At 38.8% G+C, this 18,050-nt stretch overlaps 3 protein-coding genes across 5 annotated transcripts in view; 1 reads left to right on the top strand and 2 right to left on the bottom strand.

Annotated features, from left to right (window-relative positions):
- Positions 1–2,969, bottom strand: part of rps24 (ribosomal protein S24) — a 4,977-nt gene extending 2,008 nt beyond the window's left edge. For 2 of the 3 annotated variants that reach the window (XM_005914030.2, XM_014336869.2), the window contains exons 1-3: positions 2,858–2,969; positions 2,157–2,222; positions 1,855–2,064 (exon numbers count right to left, since the gene is read on the bottom strand). In XM_005914030.2, the coding sequence (XP_005914092.2) occupies positions 1,855–2,064; positions 2,157–2,222; positions 2,858–2,860 (279 nt within the window). In that variant the 5' untranslated portion in view covers positions 2,861–2,969. The remainder of the gene's footprint in view (positions 1–1,854; positions 2,065–2,156; positions 2,223–2,857) is intronic. The other variant, XM_014336876.2, reaches the window with a different exon arrangement.
- A 1,354-nt stretch (positions 2,970–4,323) lies between these two features.
- On the bottom strand, positions 4,324–9,193 carry eif4ebp2 (eukaryotic translation initiation factor 4E binding protein 2). The gene is made up of 3 exons (XM_005914027.2): positions 8,863–9,193; positions 6,514–6,693; positions 4,324–6,413 (listed from the first exon to the last, which is right to left on the bottom strand). Exons 1-3 carry the CDS (start codon positions 8,993–8,995, stop codon positions 6,382–6,384), a joined length of 345 nt encoding a protein of 114 aa, XP_005914089.1. The 5' UTR covers positions 8,996–9,193; the 3' UTR covers positions 4,324–6,381.
- Positions 9,194–11,533: 2,340 nt separating this feature from the next.
- Positions 11,534–16,943, top strand: ppa1b (inorganic pyrophosphatase 1b). The gene is made up of 11 exons (XM_005914028.3): positions 11,534–11,703; positions 12,465–12,529; positions 12,909–12,962; positions 15,109–15,228; positions 15,318–15,404; positions 15,523–15,649; positions 15,730–15,857; positions 16,061–16,146; positions 16,262–16,337; positions 16,457–16,496; positions 16,575–16,943. The coding sequence occupies exons 1-11, from the start codon at positions 11,643–11,645 to the stop codon at positions 16,604–16,606; spliced, it is 876 nt and encodes a 291-aa protein (XP_005914090.1). The 5' UTR covers positions 11,534–11,642; the 3' UTR covers positions 16,607–16,943.
- The last annotated feature ends 1,107 nt before the right edge of the window (positions 16,944–18,050 follow it).

The raw sequence follows: 18,050 nt of genomic DNA, 5'->3' as shown, positions 1-18,050 counted from the left end.
ATTTTATTTTACAGACTGTAAAAGAACATGGGAAACCTCGAGACTGTGAGAGGCTTTTAAAAAGACCCGTCAGAGTCAGAGCTATTAACGGTTTATATTTCGTAGTTAGTTTTTCATTTTATTTCATTCTCACTTTTTATTTTTAATAATTTAGCTTAATTTCGTTTCTAGAGTGGATTTTCTTGTTTCATTGTTCTTATTTTTATTAGTTCAAGTGTTAGTTTTTGTCTCTTTAAATACTACTGTATGACAATGACATGTCACAGGCAAAGTTTAGGAAACTCAGTGCAGGCATAAGAACTTTAAAAAAAAAGACTCAATAGACACATCCTTTTTAATAACAATGTTATCAAACTAAGAAAGGACATTTCCTCTATGTTCAAGGGCTGCTCTGCTAGAGTTCCACCAAAAACTTAAAATCAATCAAATGTAAAACTGTTCAGTATCTAGTTTACAGGAGGGCTGAACCAATTCACCGTTAGCACTTCTTTATCAGAGATACTATCATTATTACTAACAGGAACACATTTTCTTCTTTTAAATTTTCTTCTTCTCCTGTGTACAGGAGCTGCATACAAAAAGATATTTTGTGAAAAGGGTTGGCGTAATAAGCAAATGCTTCAGCCAATACCTTTTGATTAGCCTTGTCTCATGCTTTCTTTCTTTATGGTAGATTTTTGTTCTGTTTTCACTGTTTGTTTTTTTTCACCGTTTTCACTGAGATTTGTATTTGAATGCTAATCAATAAAATCAAAATCAAATCAAAAATACAGGCTACTGCAAAAAATGAATTAGTGGTAGTTCAAGGCATCATTAAACTGTATGTCCACCCAATGGCTCTGACCCCACTGTTTTTAATACTCTCTGCTCCACTGCATGGCATACGATGGAGACGTCCTCAGAACTGATTCTGAAAATGCAACAGTGTTTTGCTGCTGTAGATCTTTTTTAGGCAGCATGTGTACTGAAGCTTGACTATCCTTACATGCTGAAAAGGACAGGAAACATCACACACACATAGGGCACAGCAAAACAACTAAGTGGAAGAGGGGGACTAGTGCAACTAGTTGGGGGTACGGAAGTACTTTGCGATGCTTCCTTGAAATACTGGTTGCTATTTTATTTGAGACAGCTTGCCACTGTAAAATCAGCTATGGTCCATGGTATATGGATGGTTAGTCTAATGCAATGTAGCCAACATTATACCTGTACAACGATTAGGAGGCCACTCAACAACCATCCTAATAGTTCAGTGTGTTTTAACAGACTGTTAAAAATGTTTCAATAAATGGTCTGCTACAATCAAATCAGCAAACATCTTGATTTAAATACATGGGAGAACCTTTTTCCTCCTCCACGGTGCCATATTGGGTACAGAGAATTAGGCACTTCTCGTGATATTGGTTTCCTGAATCTCTGGTATCATGACTCAAGCAGGGTCTTCATAGCAAGGTGCTAACTATTTTGAAAAACACGTATCCTGATAAGTCAATAGAAGCCCCATCATTTTCCCTTTCTATATCTCTCCAACATACCGCATGTTTATATGCATCTACATGCAGAATATCAGCCAATATCCCTGTCACATTTTACTCTGTAAAAACATCAAATCTGGTACTAATCTGGCTCTAGTTCAAGATAATAAATACTACGTCCTAATGTCATCAAAAGCTCTTCTCGGGTAAAATAATATTCCATAACATTACACTGGAGGTCCAGACTCGTGCAAAATTTGTGAGATGGCTAAGAGAACATACATCTCCTGCTCATATATACCAATTTCAACAGACAGCTCTCTGATTTTTGTATAGCCACTTGTGTTGACTTGACTTGGCAAAGTTATTCAAAACTCACCCTGGCCAGTCTGTGCTTGGGCTCATTCTTCTTGGCATAATCTAGGGAGTCGTACACCATGGCAAAGCCTGTTGTCTTGCCGCCACCAAACTGAGTCCTGAAGCCAAAGACGAAGACGACATCAGGGGTGGTCTTGTACATCTTGGCGAGCTTCTCCCTGATTTCAGTCTTTGGGACTGTGGCCTTGCCGGGATGGAGGACATCGACGACCTACAGAGAGGAAGGGCAGGCGATAAATGTGCTGCTTCAGGACTAGAGCTTAAGCTCGAGATGTGATCAACTATGAACATGAGAGCCCTTACCATTTGCTTCCTCTGAAGCAGTCGGTTCGTCATGAACTTGCGGGTCCTGACTGTTACAGTGTCGTTCTGAAGACGAAAAGAAATTATGCATTAGCAACGAGAAAACTGCTGTACTTGTAAGAGCCTCATAATAGTGAAGATAGAGGCTCACCTGTCTCACCCTACCTACATACCACTATGTTGACATAACCGTTAAGTCCTCGACTCTCCTAACGTTTACACGGTGTGTTAACTTAGAAATAAAACAACTAATTGCTGTAAAGCCTATTTCTGTCCGTTACTGAAGTGTTCTTGTGGTACTTTAACAAACATGCTAGCCTAACGTGTGGGCCGCCATTAGTGTAATTATGCTAACGTTAGCTGCCATAGCTGTAAGCTGCGCTACTTTGTGTTTATTTTCTAAATTAACGGATTATCTAAGCGTGTTAATGTGGCCATGTGGTGCATAGAAAACAATTTACAACGACTGGAAAGACGAGTGTAGCCTCTGGTGTGTGCAATATGCGGATCCACCTCAGTCAGACTAGCATCCTGACGGTATCTCTGAAATTTCTCTAAGATCGTTTCACACTACAACAATATCAACATTTTATTATAAAGCAGCTCTAAAGGATCACTTGGTCTGAGAGAAATGTGTGTTGGTGAACGGATGGCCTCGATGATCGACAGATTTTACTCGCAATTTTCACCACAAGACTCACCATCTTGACGCCGGCCTCGCTCAGGGACGTAGAAAAGGAGGAAGGACCAGCAGGCAACCGGATTAATGCCTGCACAAAATTTAGCGGGCATGTTACTCGTACTGCCTGATGGAAAAGATGATATCGGCGAAATTTAATTTTATTTCGGTTTCTAACAATATTTAATAAATGTGAAAACATTTTAATTACGCTACAAAGAAATAGAGCCTATTATATGATACTTTTAAAGCAAAATTCAGAACTTTCCTCGACATAAAAACATTTGGCGTTTGAGGTAAAAACTGTGGACGTTTGTTTCTGCCACTTAAAAAAATGTTTTTCATCGGAAAAAATACTTTTTTTCCATTTACAAATCAAAATTCTTGTTGCTATACAAAATATCGGGTTATTTTTTTAAAAAACAAACAGGTTCTTATCTCAAACGCTTAGATCATTAGCTCAAAATTTTGACTTAATTTACATTTTAGATTCTCGGAGGTTTGTTTTTTTTTTCAATTTTCGCATTGGTTTGAGTAAGTCAGTCCAACAAAACTTGTTTTCAGTGAAGGAAACAAACTTCCAGAGTAAAATGACATAATGAACAACACTTCTGGCAGTTCTTCAGTTCACTAGACATCAATTCTCATTTTATAGTCTCATTAATTTTAAGAGATGGACAGAAAACACAACACAGCTAACAACCTATTTTTTTTTAATACTGTAACATACTGGGCTGAACCTTTTAGGTAGGACCAAATTGCTTTTTGATGAAAACATTTCATTTCCAAACTGCGCTGGAAAAAAGGACACTATAAGTGTAGGTTTTTGTCAGGGTAACTCCAAACACACACCTCTTTTGGAGCTTCAAGATCCATCCACTTTAACAATGCCCATCCCCCTAAAATTTTTAAAAAAAAAAAAAAATAGGGAGATGACTATATAGTTTTTGGAGTAAAATTAGGGAATAGACTAAGCGTAGAGCTCAATTTCCAAACACAGTTTAAAAATATTTTTTTCTTTTTAAACCAAGTATAGGTCAGATTTGTTTCTATATGTACATACATATGAAGTTATTGAAGAGATTATGAAAGAGCAGTAACAGAGATAGGATTAAGCAGTTTTCCAAACATGTAAAGTGAGTGGTGCAGTGTTGTTGTTGGTAATTCAGTATCCTCCCTCTTGTTTATTATGCACTTTTGAAATAGAGCAATCAATTTACTTATGAACGTAAACACCAACAACACACCAAACACCATTTCTTTTTTTTTTTTTTAAGAAAGTACGTTACATGCACTATTGTGTTAGATGGTAATAGGTGGTTGGCTAAACAACACTCAATGAATAAAAGACATAGGAAAATGTTTACAAGGGTGATCAGATAAGAAAGATCAACTTCAGCACACCTGTTTGCACGAGTGTGATTCTGCCTCTCCAAGTTGCCAAAACCACACACACAAAGAAGAAAAATAAAGCCCCCAAAAATCTTGTTTTTCCTTTGTTACAGAATTTTATTGATCTTGCAGCAACAGTGTCCACTGGCATTGGAGTCTCATTTAAAATAAACGTCATTTAAAAATCAGAACAAAAGATTACAGTAAAGTTGGTTTCAAATTTGTCTCTCAAAGCATAATATTAAGCCCTCTTTGTGAAACTGAAGTCACTGGAAAGAAATCTGCCGTGTAAATTATAATGCCGTAAAGACTTATCACGAAACATGGCCAGAATTAATAACGGCAAAAAGAAGAAAAAAAAATAAAATAATCTGACAGACATCAGAGGTTCCAGTCTTACTGAGAAACAAACTTCATGTTGAGTCATTTACCGAATTCAGAGCTGCTACTTGGACAGAGTACAGTTAGCAGGTATGAATATGATTTGTGGTGTTAAAAAGAAAAAATATTATTTGAACATAATGAGTGTGCGGTACTCTCACATTGCCAACTTCAATATCCCATATTTACCATTGCACTTCAAAACTTCACAGCTGTTTGAGGATAGAAAAATGGCAAAGAAAATAAAAAGTATTCCTTTTGCTCAATTGCCAAGTACAATGTTACCTGTTCAATGTTGCAGTGAAAAAATAAACATCTGTTGGAAAGTACAAATTGATGACCAGGTATCTAGTTACTGCATTTCATGTAAAGTAAGGCATGGGCAGGCGTGACTCATGAGATGAACAAGGTAATCTAAAATGGGTTAAGGACACTGGGGGACAGATTTGTTGATTACAGCATCCATCAAGCCTGATGCAAACAGTTTGTTCTGGCTGCAATTCAACAGGCTTGACAGTGCCCATATCCAAACAAATTCACTCAGTACTAAGAAACCGTATTAAAAAATAAAATGCATATAAAACATCTGGACTATTTCAAGTTTTCCAAAATCTTGTATCGCACCAAAAACATCAGCAGGATATTAACCGTTTCCATGTTCTTCTAAATGTTTTTATCTGGTTTGGAAAGGTCCCAGCACATGGTGCCAAGTATCCTTTGATTTTATCAAATTATGAATGCAGAGCACCTGCCAACACAAGATCAAAATGTAGTAAAAAAAAAAAAAATAATAATTTTTTTGGCAGATGAGAAACATGAAAATAAAAATCACAGCGAGGCCACGGTCGTGATGAAATGAGTGGCTTTATATTGTTATACTGAAATGTAACTAAAATCAAAAGCTTGTTTGTCAGTTGCCAGGTTGAAACCTTACATAAGTGGGAAGTACAATCATTTTTTGATTAAAAACCGCTCAATCGCAGGGTAAAATTCATTAAAAAAAAAAAAAAACCCAACAACAAACAAACAAAAAAACAAAACAAAACATAAAAACCAAACAAACAAAAAAACAAAACATATCTTGGAAATTGGAAACTTGTGCACCCTTGTGTTGGTAATGAAGAGTGAAGTCTTGGAATAGCATGAAATCTTCACCTAATTGAAAACACAGCATCCCTTTACAAACCATCACTGGAAACTAAAGAGTCCAACTGATGATAATAATAATAATAATAATAATAATAATAGACTGTGGGGCTTTTCAAGTAGTTTCAAAACAATTAAAAAATAAAAATAAAAAATCACTGAAATATCATGCTAACAAGGGTCTTCAAAACCAAAGACTGTGTGGAATTTCATATGTTTCGATTGATTCCGAGGCAAAGACTAAAAAGGAAAAATTAAAAAAATAACCACTTCCTCTCCCAATTAACGTGGATTATTTCCTGTTTTACGTCTCTGCTGGGGGACTCCCGAGAAATTGGACTAATTTGTTTGGGCATTCTGGGAGAAGCTCCCGTGTTGTGAAGTTAATTTGTACTGCAACTGGTAACCATGGAAATCTATTCAAATAAACCGAGTTTCCAGCAATGGCCAAACTGTACCTGTATGATAGACTGAATCCCCATGGTTTACACACATTACATCCAGCAGTGAGACAAAGAGCTAAAGAAGATGGCTGCCATGAGGGCTCACGACATTGGTTTCTACAAGCCAAGCCACTGGCACACGTGTTGCCAGGTTATTTCCTTTTGCTGGTGTGGTTCCAGTCGGTTAGATGTCCATTTCAAACTGAGCATCATCACCTTTAAAGCACAAAGAAAGGGGAACAGGACAAGTAGGTATTGAGATGTGTCTAGAAGAGGCAGATTAATTAATCAATATGTGGAACAGTGGATCTTTTACCAGTTGTAGGCTTCCCATCGTGGTTGTTGACGTGGTTGTTGGCTTCATTCTTCCGGTTCTCAGTCAGAACATTTAGACTGGTCACGCCAGGGATGACAGGCAGGTGAGCCGGTGGAGTCTGGGCAATGGGAGAATTGCGCCGATCCAGGAGGAACTTGCGGTCGTAGATGATCCGGGTTCCTGAAACGGGAAACATCAAGTTTCTGCTACCTTTCAAAGAGATGGTGAATATGGGTGCAGCTTAATTTGTTTAAAGGCAAAAGCCTGGTCTTCATCCACAGGGGCCAGATTCAACTATATGCAATAACATTAGTGAAGCCAACTTCCTGCACATATTTCCCCATTAGGTTCTGAGTTTCCCTGTACACACTATTGTCTAATAATTTCTGAATAAACGTACTAAAATCTGCAGTCTTGATGGTCATGGTGACATCACAGTATTTGCATTCGTGGCTGACTCAAGATGCAGTTTGACCTTTTTCCTCTTCTCCATAGCAGGCAAACACAGGTGAAACTAATAACATTAACATCAGCTTGTTCACAATAACGGCAGCACAGGTCAAGTTGATTTCATCAGCAGCACCTGTGTGACTGATCAAATCAGCTGAGCTTCTTCAAATTTTAGTTTCACTTCTTCCTCTCAGGCGTTTTCTTCCTGCTCCTAAGAAACCCCATCTATTCATTATTCTAGCCTAAAACTAAATGTGCATTTAGAGTGTAGTTGAGCAGTTTCATTTCACTGTAAACTGACTGTCCTTTTGTGGTTGTAATGCTTAATACAGACATTTCCTGTACAAACCGTTTGCTGATAATGAAAGAAAAACAGTGCTGTGTAATCCTGCGCACTGTTTTTTTTTGGAGACCTATAATGTAAATGTTCCTCTCTTTGCCTGTATCTGTGCTAAAGTCCATAAATGCAATAAATGTTACAGTCTACACAAAAAGGTCCAGATATATTTTTGTAGTGCATCTTTGAGGTATTTTTGTTCGTTTCCCCAAAAATAATTAACACAATTCAGCAGCTACATACTGAACATAGAATATAGAAACAAAGTATCCAATATTGATAATATTGATATTAGGATCAAACCACCCATTTCTAGAAATGAATGCTTTAACAGAAAGTCTCTATGTAAGTACTATTACTATGCAGAATAAAGCATATCAGTGATGCCAGTCAGGCAGGAAAATTGTGTAAGATTGTCCTTATTGGAAAGGATGCTTTAGTGCGGGCATGTCAAACTCATTTTACATTGTGGGCCTCATTACAGCCCATTTTGATCTGAAATGGACCTGTGAAACTGCCCTTTCAGCAACTGAAAACAGTTCAACTACACATTTAATCTGCATTAAATATGAGAAAAATAAACAAATGCTCATTCTCAACAATACTTCTCTGTTTCTCTGCATGGTAAAGAAATGTTGCTGTAGTAAATGAAATAAATCTGTCAGCACAACTCTTTGGGCTTACATTGTAACAAATAAACGTGGAAATTTACAGAAGGTTCTGGTAGGCCCATACTGTGCTATAATTACAAAACCAAGTTTCTGTTCATTTACAGGACTTGTTTTACTGCAGACCTATTGTCAAAACATTTAATTCATTGTTTATCTGTTACTTAACCAATTGCACGTATACACTGACAAAGTGGAGATCTTTATGTGCAGAAAAAAACCTGTATAAAACTTATTAAAATACATTTAAAAGTCCAAAATTTATGCCCTCTTTCACATTTTCCATCGCCATCCAGTGGGCTGGATTGGAGTCTTTGCCGGGCCAATTCTGGCCCCTGGGCCTTATGTTTGGCAACCCTGCTTGAGTCCTTGTAGAAATCACATATCCAGTATTATGAACTGAAGCTAAAACATATGGAAGGTTGTTTCTGCCACTGAAAAACTAAATTTCTTGCGATCCATAAGTCAAAATATCGACTTAATAACTCATTTTGAAGTTAGTAACTTAATAAGTCAAAACTTCGACTTATGCATGAAAAAAATCCCAGTGGTGAAAACGAGCTTCCACAGAGACACGCCTTTACCTGTAATCTAACGATCATCAGATTTCTGCTCACCACCGCTGGCAAATGTAACAAGTACACCTTTATACACAGTTTCAGGTAACGATGCACTAATGGAATCTCTGCGTTGCCAACGAGCCAATCAGGCAGCAGCTAGAGCGCACGGGGGCGGGGTTAAGCTTTGTTTTTGTTTTCATCTGGATGACAAGGCAGGCTAGGCCAACACTGCCAGGCACAGTTGAAGCTTAGCTGAGACCACAAGCACCACCTCACTCCAAATTCCCCTCTTTCCCTACAAATCGACGACAAAGCAGGCGAGCTGCCCTCTCACCTCCAGGAGTGGTAGAGAATAAAGTGCCTCCGGGGGTGGTACAATAGTCATGAGGTAGCTGCGTTGTGTCGTTGATCAACACCGTCTTGGTCGGGATGGCCCTGCTCTCGCTAAGCTGACGACTGGTCGACATTTTTGTTTAGCGCTGATTTGGTGACAAATCCAGCAGCTACAGAAAACTGGGGTGTTTGTTTCCCGACGGACGGTGGAAACCCGGGCCGTTCCCCACTCTCGTATGTCTTCCCTAAAGCTTTCTTGTCTCTCCTTTCGTCCTCCCAGCCGTCAGCACCGTCCCCTCCCTCAGCAAGGCAGGAAGCACGACAAGCTGCGTCCGGATGTGAGGTCAGCCGTGCGAGGCGTCACTATCGGTTAAAACCTTTTTTTATACGTTAACAGGGAAACCTGTATGTTCTTCGGAAATCATGCATGCTGGCAAGAAATGGATGGACTTGTAGGTGTTTCTGTCATGCAACATAAAAAAACAAAAACAAATGGGGGGACATGGCTGTACATGCATGTAGAGTTTCCCCTTTCCTTGCTAAAAGTGAAAACATTATCTTTTATTTTATGAAAAAAGGGTTTAATAGCAGAATAGGAGGCGGTTATAATTAACATTTATTAAATAATTATAATAATTCTTAAAACTGAGTTTGGTGTTGCTATAAAATATGTACACATCCACGTTAATTTCTATTTTTAAGGTTTCTGAAGAGACAACTATGAGAAGGATGGCAGCAAACGTGAAAGGGAAGGTTTACAAGATGGTAGTGAGACGTGCTATGATGTATGGTTTGGAGATGTTAGCACTGAGGAAAAAAAAATATATTGGACAATAGGATGTTTATGATGGAGCTGGCAGGCAAGAGGAAAAGAGGACATCCATGAATCTTGTCCTCAGAAAAGATTCATGGATGTAGGGAAGGAGGACATGCAGAGGGTTGGTGTGATAGAGGGGGGTGCGAGGGAGATGATCTCCAAAACAAGCCATTGGAAGCTTTCTCATAGAGGATCACTTTGGGATCATCTACTCCGCTTGCCTCAGAATTGAAGTGTAGTCGGAAGAGGCATTTTAAATCAACCTTTACAAAACACAGATATACCTTAAAGTTTCTGCGAGAATAGAAATAGAGAATAAAAGCTAGTAAAAGCAGTGTTTCTGGGTGCATCACTCCTGGAGCTCAAAGCAGTGCAGAAGGTGTAGCGTCAGTGGTGAGCTGATCAAATGAATATGATTGTAAGGTCACCTCTGAGCACTTATGTTGGCAGTTAGCTGAAAGCATTATCTACAGATCAAAACAAGTATAATGGCAAGGCACTTGGATCCAAAAAAGAAAGGGCAGAAGATGAACTGGACAGCAACAAGAGCAGGAAGCTGAAGCATGATTCACAACTGACAAGAAATAGTGGAAGGACCTAAGAGTAGTTTGTAGTTATTCATGCAGTTTAGAGCTCCATGCCCAATCCTTTAGCTTAACTATGCACATTCTTGTATGATTCTTTTTCAAAAGAAAAGGTGATTCTCTATGTGTGCGTGATGCAAAGAGTTTCCATGTTTGAGAGTGTGTAATTTTGTGTTATATTGTGTTATAATTTTTGTCAACAGAGACCGGATGCCTGTAAACTAGACCAGACAGAGAACAAACTATAAATTCACAAACTATGCATCTGACGAGCCACACCAAAATCAATGTACTGGCAAAATGCTTCTTGCACGGGTCTGCAGGGCGAGGCCATCTTGTTCCAGTTTGTCACCTGTAGATGGCATTACATGGATTCTCTGTTTCCCCCTTCCAGCAGGTTTATCGGAGAGGAGGCATGAAGTGAAAGTAGGAGATATATGATCATTAGAACCTGAGGTCATCAGTTCTTCCTGCAGGAGGCAATCAGCTAAAGACATTTTTTCCATCTCCTGACAGCAGAGAGGAAGAGATGCCTTCAGACACTGCGCAGGTGTTTTCGTTCAACGTCGACCTGTTTGTAAATTTATGCATGGCGAGGGATCCCCTGCTGTCTGCTTACTGGATTTGAGGCTATCACTTGCACTCCTGTTGCGACTTCAATTTTTTGTGCATATATTTGCATATTGTTATATTTGTTCAACCTGTGTTGTTCCTGCTTTGCTTGAGTTTGTTGATGGGCCTTTTTTCACATTTCACATTAATTCCACATTTAAGTGGAATTTGGAATACATATATTGAGAATCCAGATTTAGACTCTGTTATCAGGACTGTTCTGTCAGGGAACTTTTTTCGTAAACCATGAAAACAGACAGCTGACATCATTTAAACTCTTAAGTAAGTAACTAAAGCTTGCAAATGAGAAGAAAACCCTTAAGTTAGCAGGACTGTTTAAATATTTTAAATGAATTTGAGATGAACCCCATTTTCTTATCTTTATTTTTTGCACAATTTGAATATATTATGTCAATTTGTGAATCATAATGTCTTATATAATGTCTTATATATGTTTTTTCCTCTTAGTTTTTGTATAAACTCTCAACCTTTAGTACACATGTATCGTGGATAATGGATAATATTGTTAGCACTGATGTTCACAAATAAAGTTCTAGCTTGGTGGTTATTACTAGTAATGAAGTTCAATGGGAGAATTATTTTTTCTGTTGAAGCTAATATTTCCAATCGCCTATAAAGGCATCATTGGCTAAGTACGCATGCGCGGTGCCCTCGGTGACTGACAACGCAGCGCGAGAGCCCTGCGCAGACTCTTCCGACGCCATCCTTCACCCAAATCCAGCGTGAAACAGAAAGCCAACCGACAACATGAGCTTCTCAGTAGAAGAGAGGGGAAACCCGAACTCCCTGAGCTACCGCTTGTTTTTCAGTAAGTAGGAAATAAGCACAAGTAATAACGTTTCGTCTTTATTCTCTACTTTTAGGACTTTCTTCAAAAGCCACCGGCTAGTCGCAACCTCCCACGTGTCACTTATTCATTTGTTTTGCATGTTCCCTTCAGTCATATCAGTGAAGTGTGTGTATTTACATATATCCTTGCAGTAGGAATTAATAGAATGTTTTAAAACCGATAGTAAATCTCCTCTCGAGTCCAATAACCTGGCCTAACCGGTCCTTTAGGTTTTGCCCTGTGAAATAATGATGGATCTGACATGAAGTGGCTATACCTGATCGGCGACCTACCTGTTTGTACATGGGAGAAGGAAGTTGCTTTTGGCTAACTTTCGCACGATGCTAAATTACCTGCAGGCATCATAAATCCTTGGAGATGGTGGGACTACGCCCTCATTGATTTATTACAACCCCCGCTCTTATTTATTGTGGGTCAAAGTGTACTTAGTAATTTCAGCAAGGGCTTTGACTGTCATCATAATCTAGTGTTGTTGTTGTCTCACAGTTTACAGTTTTTATGGCTAGATTACTGCAGGTTTTTCATTAAAGCACGTTCATACCAGCTGCAGTAAAGAAGTAAGGGCAAAATAAGCTCCGGTTAAGTATGCACGGCAGAGTCCAGCCTTTGCAAGCAGGGGCCTCCGAGCATGATATGAATGACTTCATTCAGCTGAATGCTGTCATTGAGCAGTTTGTATTTGCCTGCCGTATTCATACAATGTTTAATCTTTGTTGCAGAAAATGCTGAAGGGAAGTACATCTCACCATTTCATGACATACCTATGTATGCTGACGAAGGCCAGGTAAGCCACCTTTACCCTGTTGCGTATGTAAATATGCGTGCATTTATAAGATCAGCCCTCAAGATAAATTTCCCCTGCAGCACAGGCAGTGATGTTCAGCTGCTTTTTTTTTTTTTTTCTGTAGTAGTGAGCCAATAATCGATTTGCAAGGCAGTGGCCTTTACTCCATGTTCTCAGTGCTGTGTCAATACCTTTTGTGATTACTGTAGATTATTTATCTTATCTGCCAGCAGCAGTTAATTGAAGCAATACCTGAGCATGAGCTTGAATGCATGATAAAAAGTTTAGAATTGTCTCGCTTAAGTATGAATGGAAAAAAAAAAAAAACTTAAAATAACTTAAAGACAGTTCAATAGATTTCTTTCTCTCTGTTTTTCAGAACATCTTTCACATGGTTGTTGAAGTGCCAAGATGGACAAATGCAAAAATGGAGGTAAGACTGGTGCTGTGCAAAATGCATTCTTTCTGAAGGTGCAGTTGATTGACGCAAGAAGGAAAACAAACAAAAAATATATATACTTTTGAGGTGTTTTCACTTACTGAGTGCAGCCCTGACATCGGTGTGTGTGAGAATGCAGATAAGATATTACGTGCTTTTTAAATCTAATACTAAGTCTGTGCAATACCTGTTGGAACCAATAGGAGAATAGTGCAGGTAATAGTCCAGCTGATATAATTTTTCCATTAGTAGACTCCTGTTCTTTGTGAGAAGGGGCAACTTCAGTTCTCCCTTGACAAGGACAGTGGGAGAAATGTTTTGTCACTCAAGTCTCGAGACTGAAGATTGCTCCATAGCGATATTTAGGGCTCATTACCAGTTATCACAATCATTTGATTGCAGTTCTTGTTACCAATGGTGGCACTATCAGTTATGAGGTTTAGGTGGTGATTACTTTTTCTCACAGGGCCATGTAGGTTTGGATAGCTTTGTTCCCTTAATAGATGAAATCATTCAAAAACTGCATTTTGTAATTACTCAGCTTATCATTGTCTAATAATCACATTTATTTGATGATCTGAAAAATGGAGATGTGACAAATATGCAAAAGGAGAAAAGAAATCAGGAAAGAGGTTTTTTCACTGCATCACTTGTAGTTTACTTGTTAATTTCCTGTGCTAGTCATTTCAATACAGTAACTAGAAAAATTTGCATTTCCTGCGAAAATGCTGTGTGGATGCCTTAATGCTGGAGATGTCTGCTGAAAAAAGCTGAAAAAGTTGAAGAAAAAAAACAAAACATTGCCCTGAGCAGGATTCGAACCTGGCCCTTCTGGTCTCAAGGCAGCTACTCATCTCACTGAGCCTCATTCTCACAAAGAAGAGGTGGAGAGACTGACAATTCTGCTGAAATGAGCAGAAGCTGCTGAGAATTGTGCTGATAAGAAGTGAAAAGGCTGAAAATTTTGCAGAAGAGGTGAATCAGCAGACGTTCTGCTGAAAAAAGGTGTAACGGCAGAATTTCTACTGAAAAGAGGTTTTTGCTGAAAAAGCTGAAATTTGTGTTGAAAAGAGTTAAATAAGTTGAATTGGTAACTGAAAAAAATGTTGCCATAAGCGGGATTTGAACCCGGGCCTCCCAGTCTGAGAACGGATGCTCATCTCACTGAGCTAAAACACAGGTCAACCCGGCAAGGAAAATCAGTGAGGCCACTGATAATATGGCAGAAATGGGCAAAAAAAAATTCAATATCTCAAAAAGTATAGAAGTTATGAGCACCAAAAGTCATAGCTGGAAAGAGCAGAATTTTTTTTAAGATTTGAACGGTGAAAATGGCACAAACTGCGGGAGTAGTTAAGCGCCGAAAAACGTACGGAAGCAACTTGAAGATGAAGAAAAGATAAAGAATAAAGAGAAACAGGAACTCAATGAGCTGCTTCATAATATGAGACTGCAACAGTATCTGTGATGTAGTCTGTGACAGTGCTGTAAATGTTTGTGCGCTCACTCCACTGTGACAGTGTGAAGTCATTGTTGCTGCACTGTTATATTTTTCCACTTGCCAAATGTTTGAGTGTTACGATCGCTGTAATTTCTGCCGTTAAAACGTTTTTCCCTTGGGCTAGAGATGTGAGCGCATCTCTAATGAGCTCCACCGCGGACATTATCTGTGCACGAGTTAATCTGTAGCATTTCATTAACTTGCTGTCATTCAGCATTTACAGAATATTTCCCCTACATCTTTACTTGCCAGCTGCTTTCTTCTGTTCCCTGCAGAAGAATCTCCTAAGCCTCTTGAAAGTCGCCCTCATTACTCCAGATTTTCACCACAGGAACTCTGGTTGCAAACATCTTTACCAGAATCTTGTCTTAGGGAAAATTTAATCTTAAATGCTGAGTGTTGTCATTATTAGTTACTTTTTGCACTGTGATGAACTCTCTGAATTCTGCATCAGATCTTGGAAGATTTGGTTTGAGCTTATTCCACAGTGTATTTACTGTGGCTAATGCATTGTTTCCCAATTTTGATAGTTGTGTGAAGAATTATTGTTTCTAGCTGTGCATGTAACATTAAGTTACAAGTGCATGCCATTTACCAGGAATGAACTTAATATTAACTGCATTAAAATATTTCTTTCAGATTGCTACAAAAGACCTCTTGAATCCAATAAAGCAGGATGTTAAGAAGGGCAAGCTGCGCTATGTTGCCAATGTTTTCCCACATAAAGGCTACATATGGAACTACGGAGCCATTCCTCAGGTCAGTATTTTGTTCAAAAGAGCTGAAGTATCCACATTAGTAGATTGCTTGAACAGTGAGTGATTTAACTTCCTGCTTTCATGTCTTAGACGTGGGAAGATCCGGCACATAAAGATGGAGACACTGGCTGCTGCGGTGACAATGATCCCATAGATGTCTGTGAGATCGGCAGTAAGGTGCAGTGCACGCTGATGATTTTGTGATTGTTTCATTTCATAAATGAATAATACTGCCAATTATGTGATTTCTTCTTTGTTACTGAAAATTAACCACGAGCTGGAATGTCCTGTGTAGGTGTGCTCCCGTGGTGAAGTAATCAAAGTGAAAGTCCTTGGCATCCTGGCCATGATCGACGAGGGTGAAACAGATTGGAAAGTGATTGCAATCAATGTTGATGACCCCGAGGCCAGCGAGTTTAACAGTAAGTGCCTCAGATTTCTCAGTTTTCGTTTTTCTGCATTAGCGTCATGAACTTATGACGATGACGTTGTCCATCATTAGACATCGGTGATGTCCGGCGCCTGAAACCTGGCTACCTGGAGGCCACAGTCGACTGGTTCAGGAGGTACAAAGTACCAGATGGGAAACCAGAAAACCAGTTTGCTTTCAATGAGGAGTTCAAAGACAAGGTCTCCACCAAACATCTCATTTAGCCAACCAGTCATTTTTTTAAACACTTTGTCAGCATTTCCTTCTTTGTCAAACTCAGTTATAAAACAGTTCAAGGAACTGTCAAATTAGTTCCTGCATGTTCAGTTATAAAAGCTTTGATTACTTTATAATTACTATTAAAAGTCCTACACTCATATGTAGTTGCTGTTTTATGTTTCAGGACTTTGCCATTGAAGTAATCAAGAGCACTCACAACTTTTGGAAAGCCCTCATTTCCCAAAAGGCTAGCGCTGGTGAACTGAACTGGTAAACTCTGACTTTTATCAGCTGCTTTTAGAAGAAATGCAAACTTGCAGCCAATAATTTCTTGAATATAAGTAGTCATACTTACTATAAATCTCTATATTATCAAACAAAACAGCAAAAATACATGTGTCTCAGCTGGCGACAGCCCTTTCTGCTGCTCTGCAGATGAGGCTACTGCTGCTGTTGGTGAGGTAAGACTTCTATCCCTGCCAGATTTTGCAATATAACATCAGAAATTTCAAATTTGGGTCTCTTTGATGGATGGATCTTTCTTTCTTTCTTTCTTTCTATTTTTTTTTTCTTTCTAAAGACATGCCCGTGTGGAAAAGAAGACCCTGTCCCCTCGTCAGGTAACATTTCATATAATTGTTATGATTCTGAGGTTGAGTGTTCAGATGTGAGATTTACACGGTTGTTTTCATTCGCAGTTGATAAATGGTTCTACTATGAGAGGAAGTAAAAGAGGACCTTCTTCAAGTGGACCAGGAGGAAAGCTCATCTCTCTCAGGAATATTTGAAGACCTACTTGGATTAGGAACCAATGGGATGATGGGTGGTGGGGTCTGGGTTTACCCATCTCCTTGTAGATGGAGAAGAATAGCGATACTATTGATCAATAGTAATGATACTGTAGAGAAAGAGAGCACTTATGTCATGACCAATGATTTTTCGCTTATTTAAAAAAAAGTAATCTCTTTGGAGATGTGCTGTAATGAACAAAGTGCTGGCACTGTGCCTAGTAGATGCGTGTGTCCTGTCTGAGACCGAACTGCTTTAATAAAGCTTCTGAACGTGAACGTGTGAGTTTGAGTGGAGTCATTAGTATTTAGTTTAGACCAGTGGTTCTCAAACTGTAGGGTGTTATAGTCACCTGATGATCATGGAAAGATGGAGCTGACACAATCAGTTTTTTAAAATTTTCATTTATTTATTTTTTAAGAGTACTGCTTTTTCTTTTCTTTTTCTTTTTTTTTTTTTAAATTGGGATCTGGCTTCTGAAGCGATGTAACAGAAAAGATTGAGAACGACTGGTTTAGAACATGGGCTTTATTGTTATTTATGTTTATATGCAATAACTGGGCATGCCACCACATCACATAGGTGCTCTATTGGATTGAAATCGGTTGATGGTGGAGTTAACTCGTTAACTCATTTTTGTGTTTAAGATTATTTGAACTTTGTGATGTGGTGGGTTATCCCGTTGGAAGCATCAGAAGATGGCAGCTTCCAACAGGGTACACCGTGGTCGTTAAAGGATGGATGTGGTCAGCTACAATATTCAGGTAGGCTGTGGTGTTTAAATGATGCTCAATTGGCATGAAATAGCTGCATCCTTTTTTTTACATCACAGCCAAAAGCCTGATGCTTTGACACCAGGGAGAACAGATCCATGCTTTCATATTTATGCCAAATTGTAACCCTAAAATCCAAATGTTGCAGCAGAAATTGAGGTAGAAAGCAAAGTAAAAGCCCAAACTTACAGTGGCTTGCAAAAGTCTTCGGCCCCTTTGAACTTTCCACATTTTGTCACATTGCAGCCACAAACATGAATCAATTTTGTTGGAATTCCACGTGAAAGACCAACACAAAGTGCTGTGCACGTGAGAAGTGGAACAAAAATCATACATGATTCCAAACATTTTTTTACAAATAAATAACTGCAAAGTGTAGTGTGCGTAATTATTCAGCCCCCTTTGGTCTCAGTGCAGTCAGTTGCCCATAGACATTGTCTGATGAGTGCTAATGACTAAGTAGAGTGCACCTATGTGTAATCTAATGTTAGTACAAATACAGCTGCTCTGTGACGGCCTCAGGTTGTCTAAGAGAATACTGGGAGCAGCAACACCATGAAGTCCCAAGAACACACCAGACAGGTCAGGGAAAAAGTTATTGAGAAATTTAAA

The sequence above is a fragment of the Haplochromis burtoni genome, unplaced genomic scaffold (assembly GCF_018398535.1).
Source record: "Haplochromis burtoni strain Fernald_Lab_line unplaced genomic scaffold, NCSU_Asbu1 Contig_7, whole genome shotgun sequence".
In the NCBI taxonomy this organism is placed as follows: Eukaryota; Metazoa; Chordata; class Actinopteri; order Cichliformes; family Cichlidae; genus Haplochromis; species Haplochromis burtoni.
Note: the sequence above shows the minus strand (reverse complement) of the source record. Positions and strands in the feature narration are given on the sequence as shown.

What these genes read in the sequence shown, in the direction of transcription:
- ppa1b (XM_005914028.3), top strand. Translation starts at nt 11,643, where the DNA reads ATGAGCTTCTCAGTAGAAGAGAGGGGAAACCCGAACTCCCTGAGCTAC. An exon ending in CTACTGCTGCTGTTGGTGAG is followed by an intron (nt 16,338 to 16,456) that starts GTAAGACTTCTA and finishes TTCTTTCTAAAG; the next exon opens with ACATGCCCGTGTGGAAAAGA. An exon ending in AGACCCTGTCCCCTCGTCAG is followed by an intron (nt 16,497 to 16,574) that starts GTAACATTTCAT and finishes TTTCATTCGCAG; the next exon opens with TTGATAAATGGTTCTACTAT.
- eif4ebp2 (XM_005914027.2), bottom strand. Translation starts at nt 8,995, where the DNA reads ATGTCGACCAGTCGTCAGCTTAGCGAGAGCAGGGCCATCCCGACCAAG. An exon ending in ATTCTCTACCACTCCTGGAG is followed by an intron (nt 6,694 to 8,862) that starts GTGAGAGGGCAG and finishes TTCCCGTTTCAG; the next exon opens with GAACCCGGATCATCTACGAC. An exon ending in CGATGGGAAGCCTACAACTG is followed by an intron (nt 6,414 to 6,513) that starts GTAAAAGATCCA and finishes TGTGCTTTAAAG; the next exon opens with GTGATGATGCTCAGTTTGAA.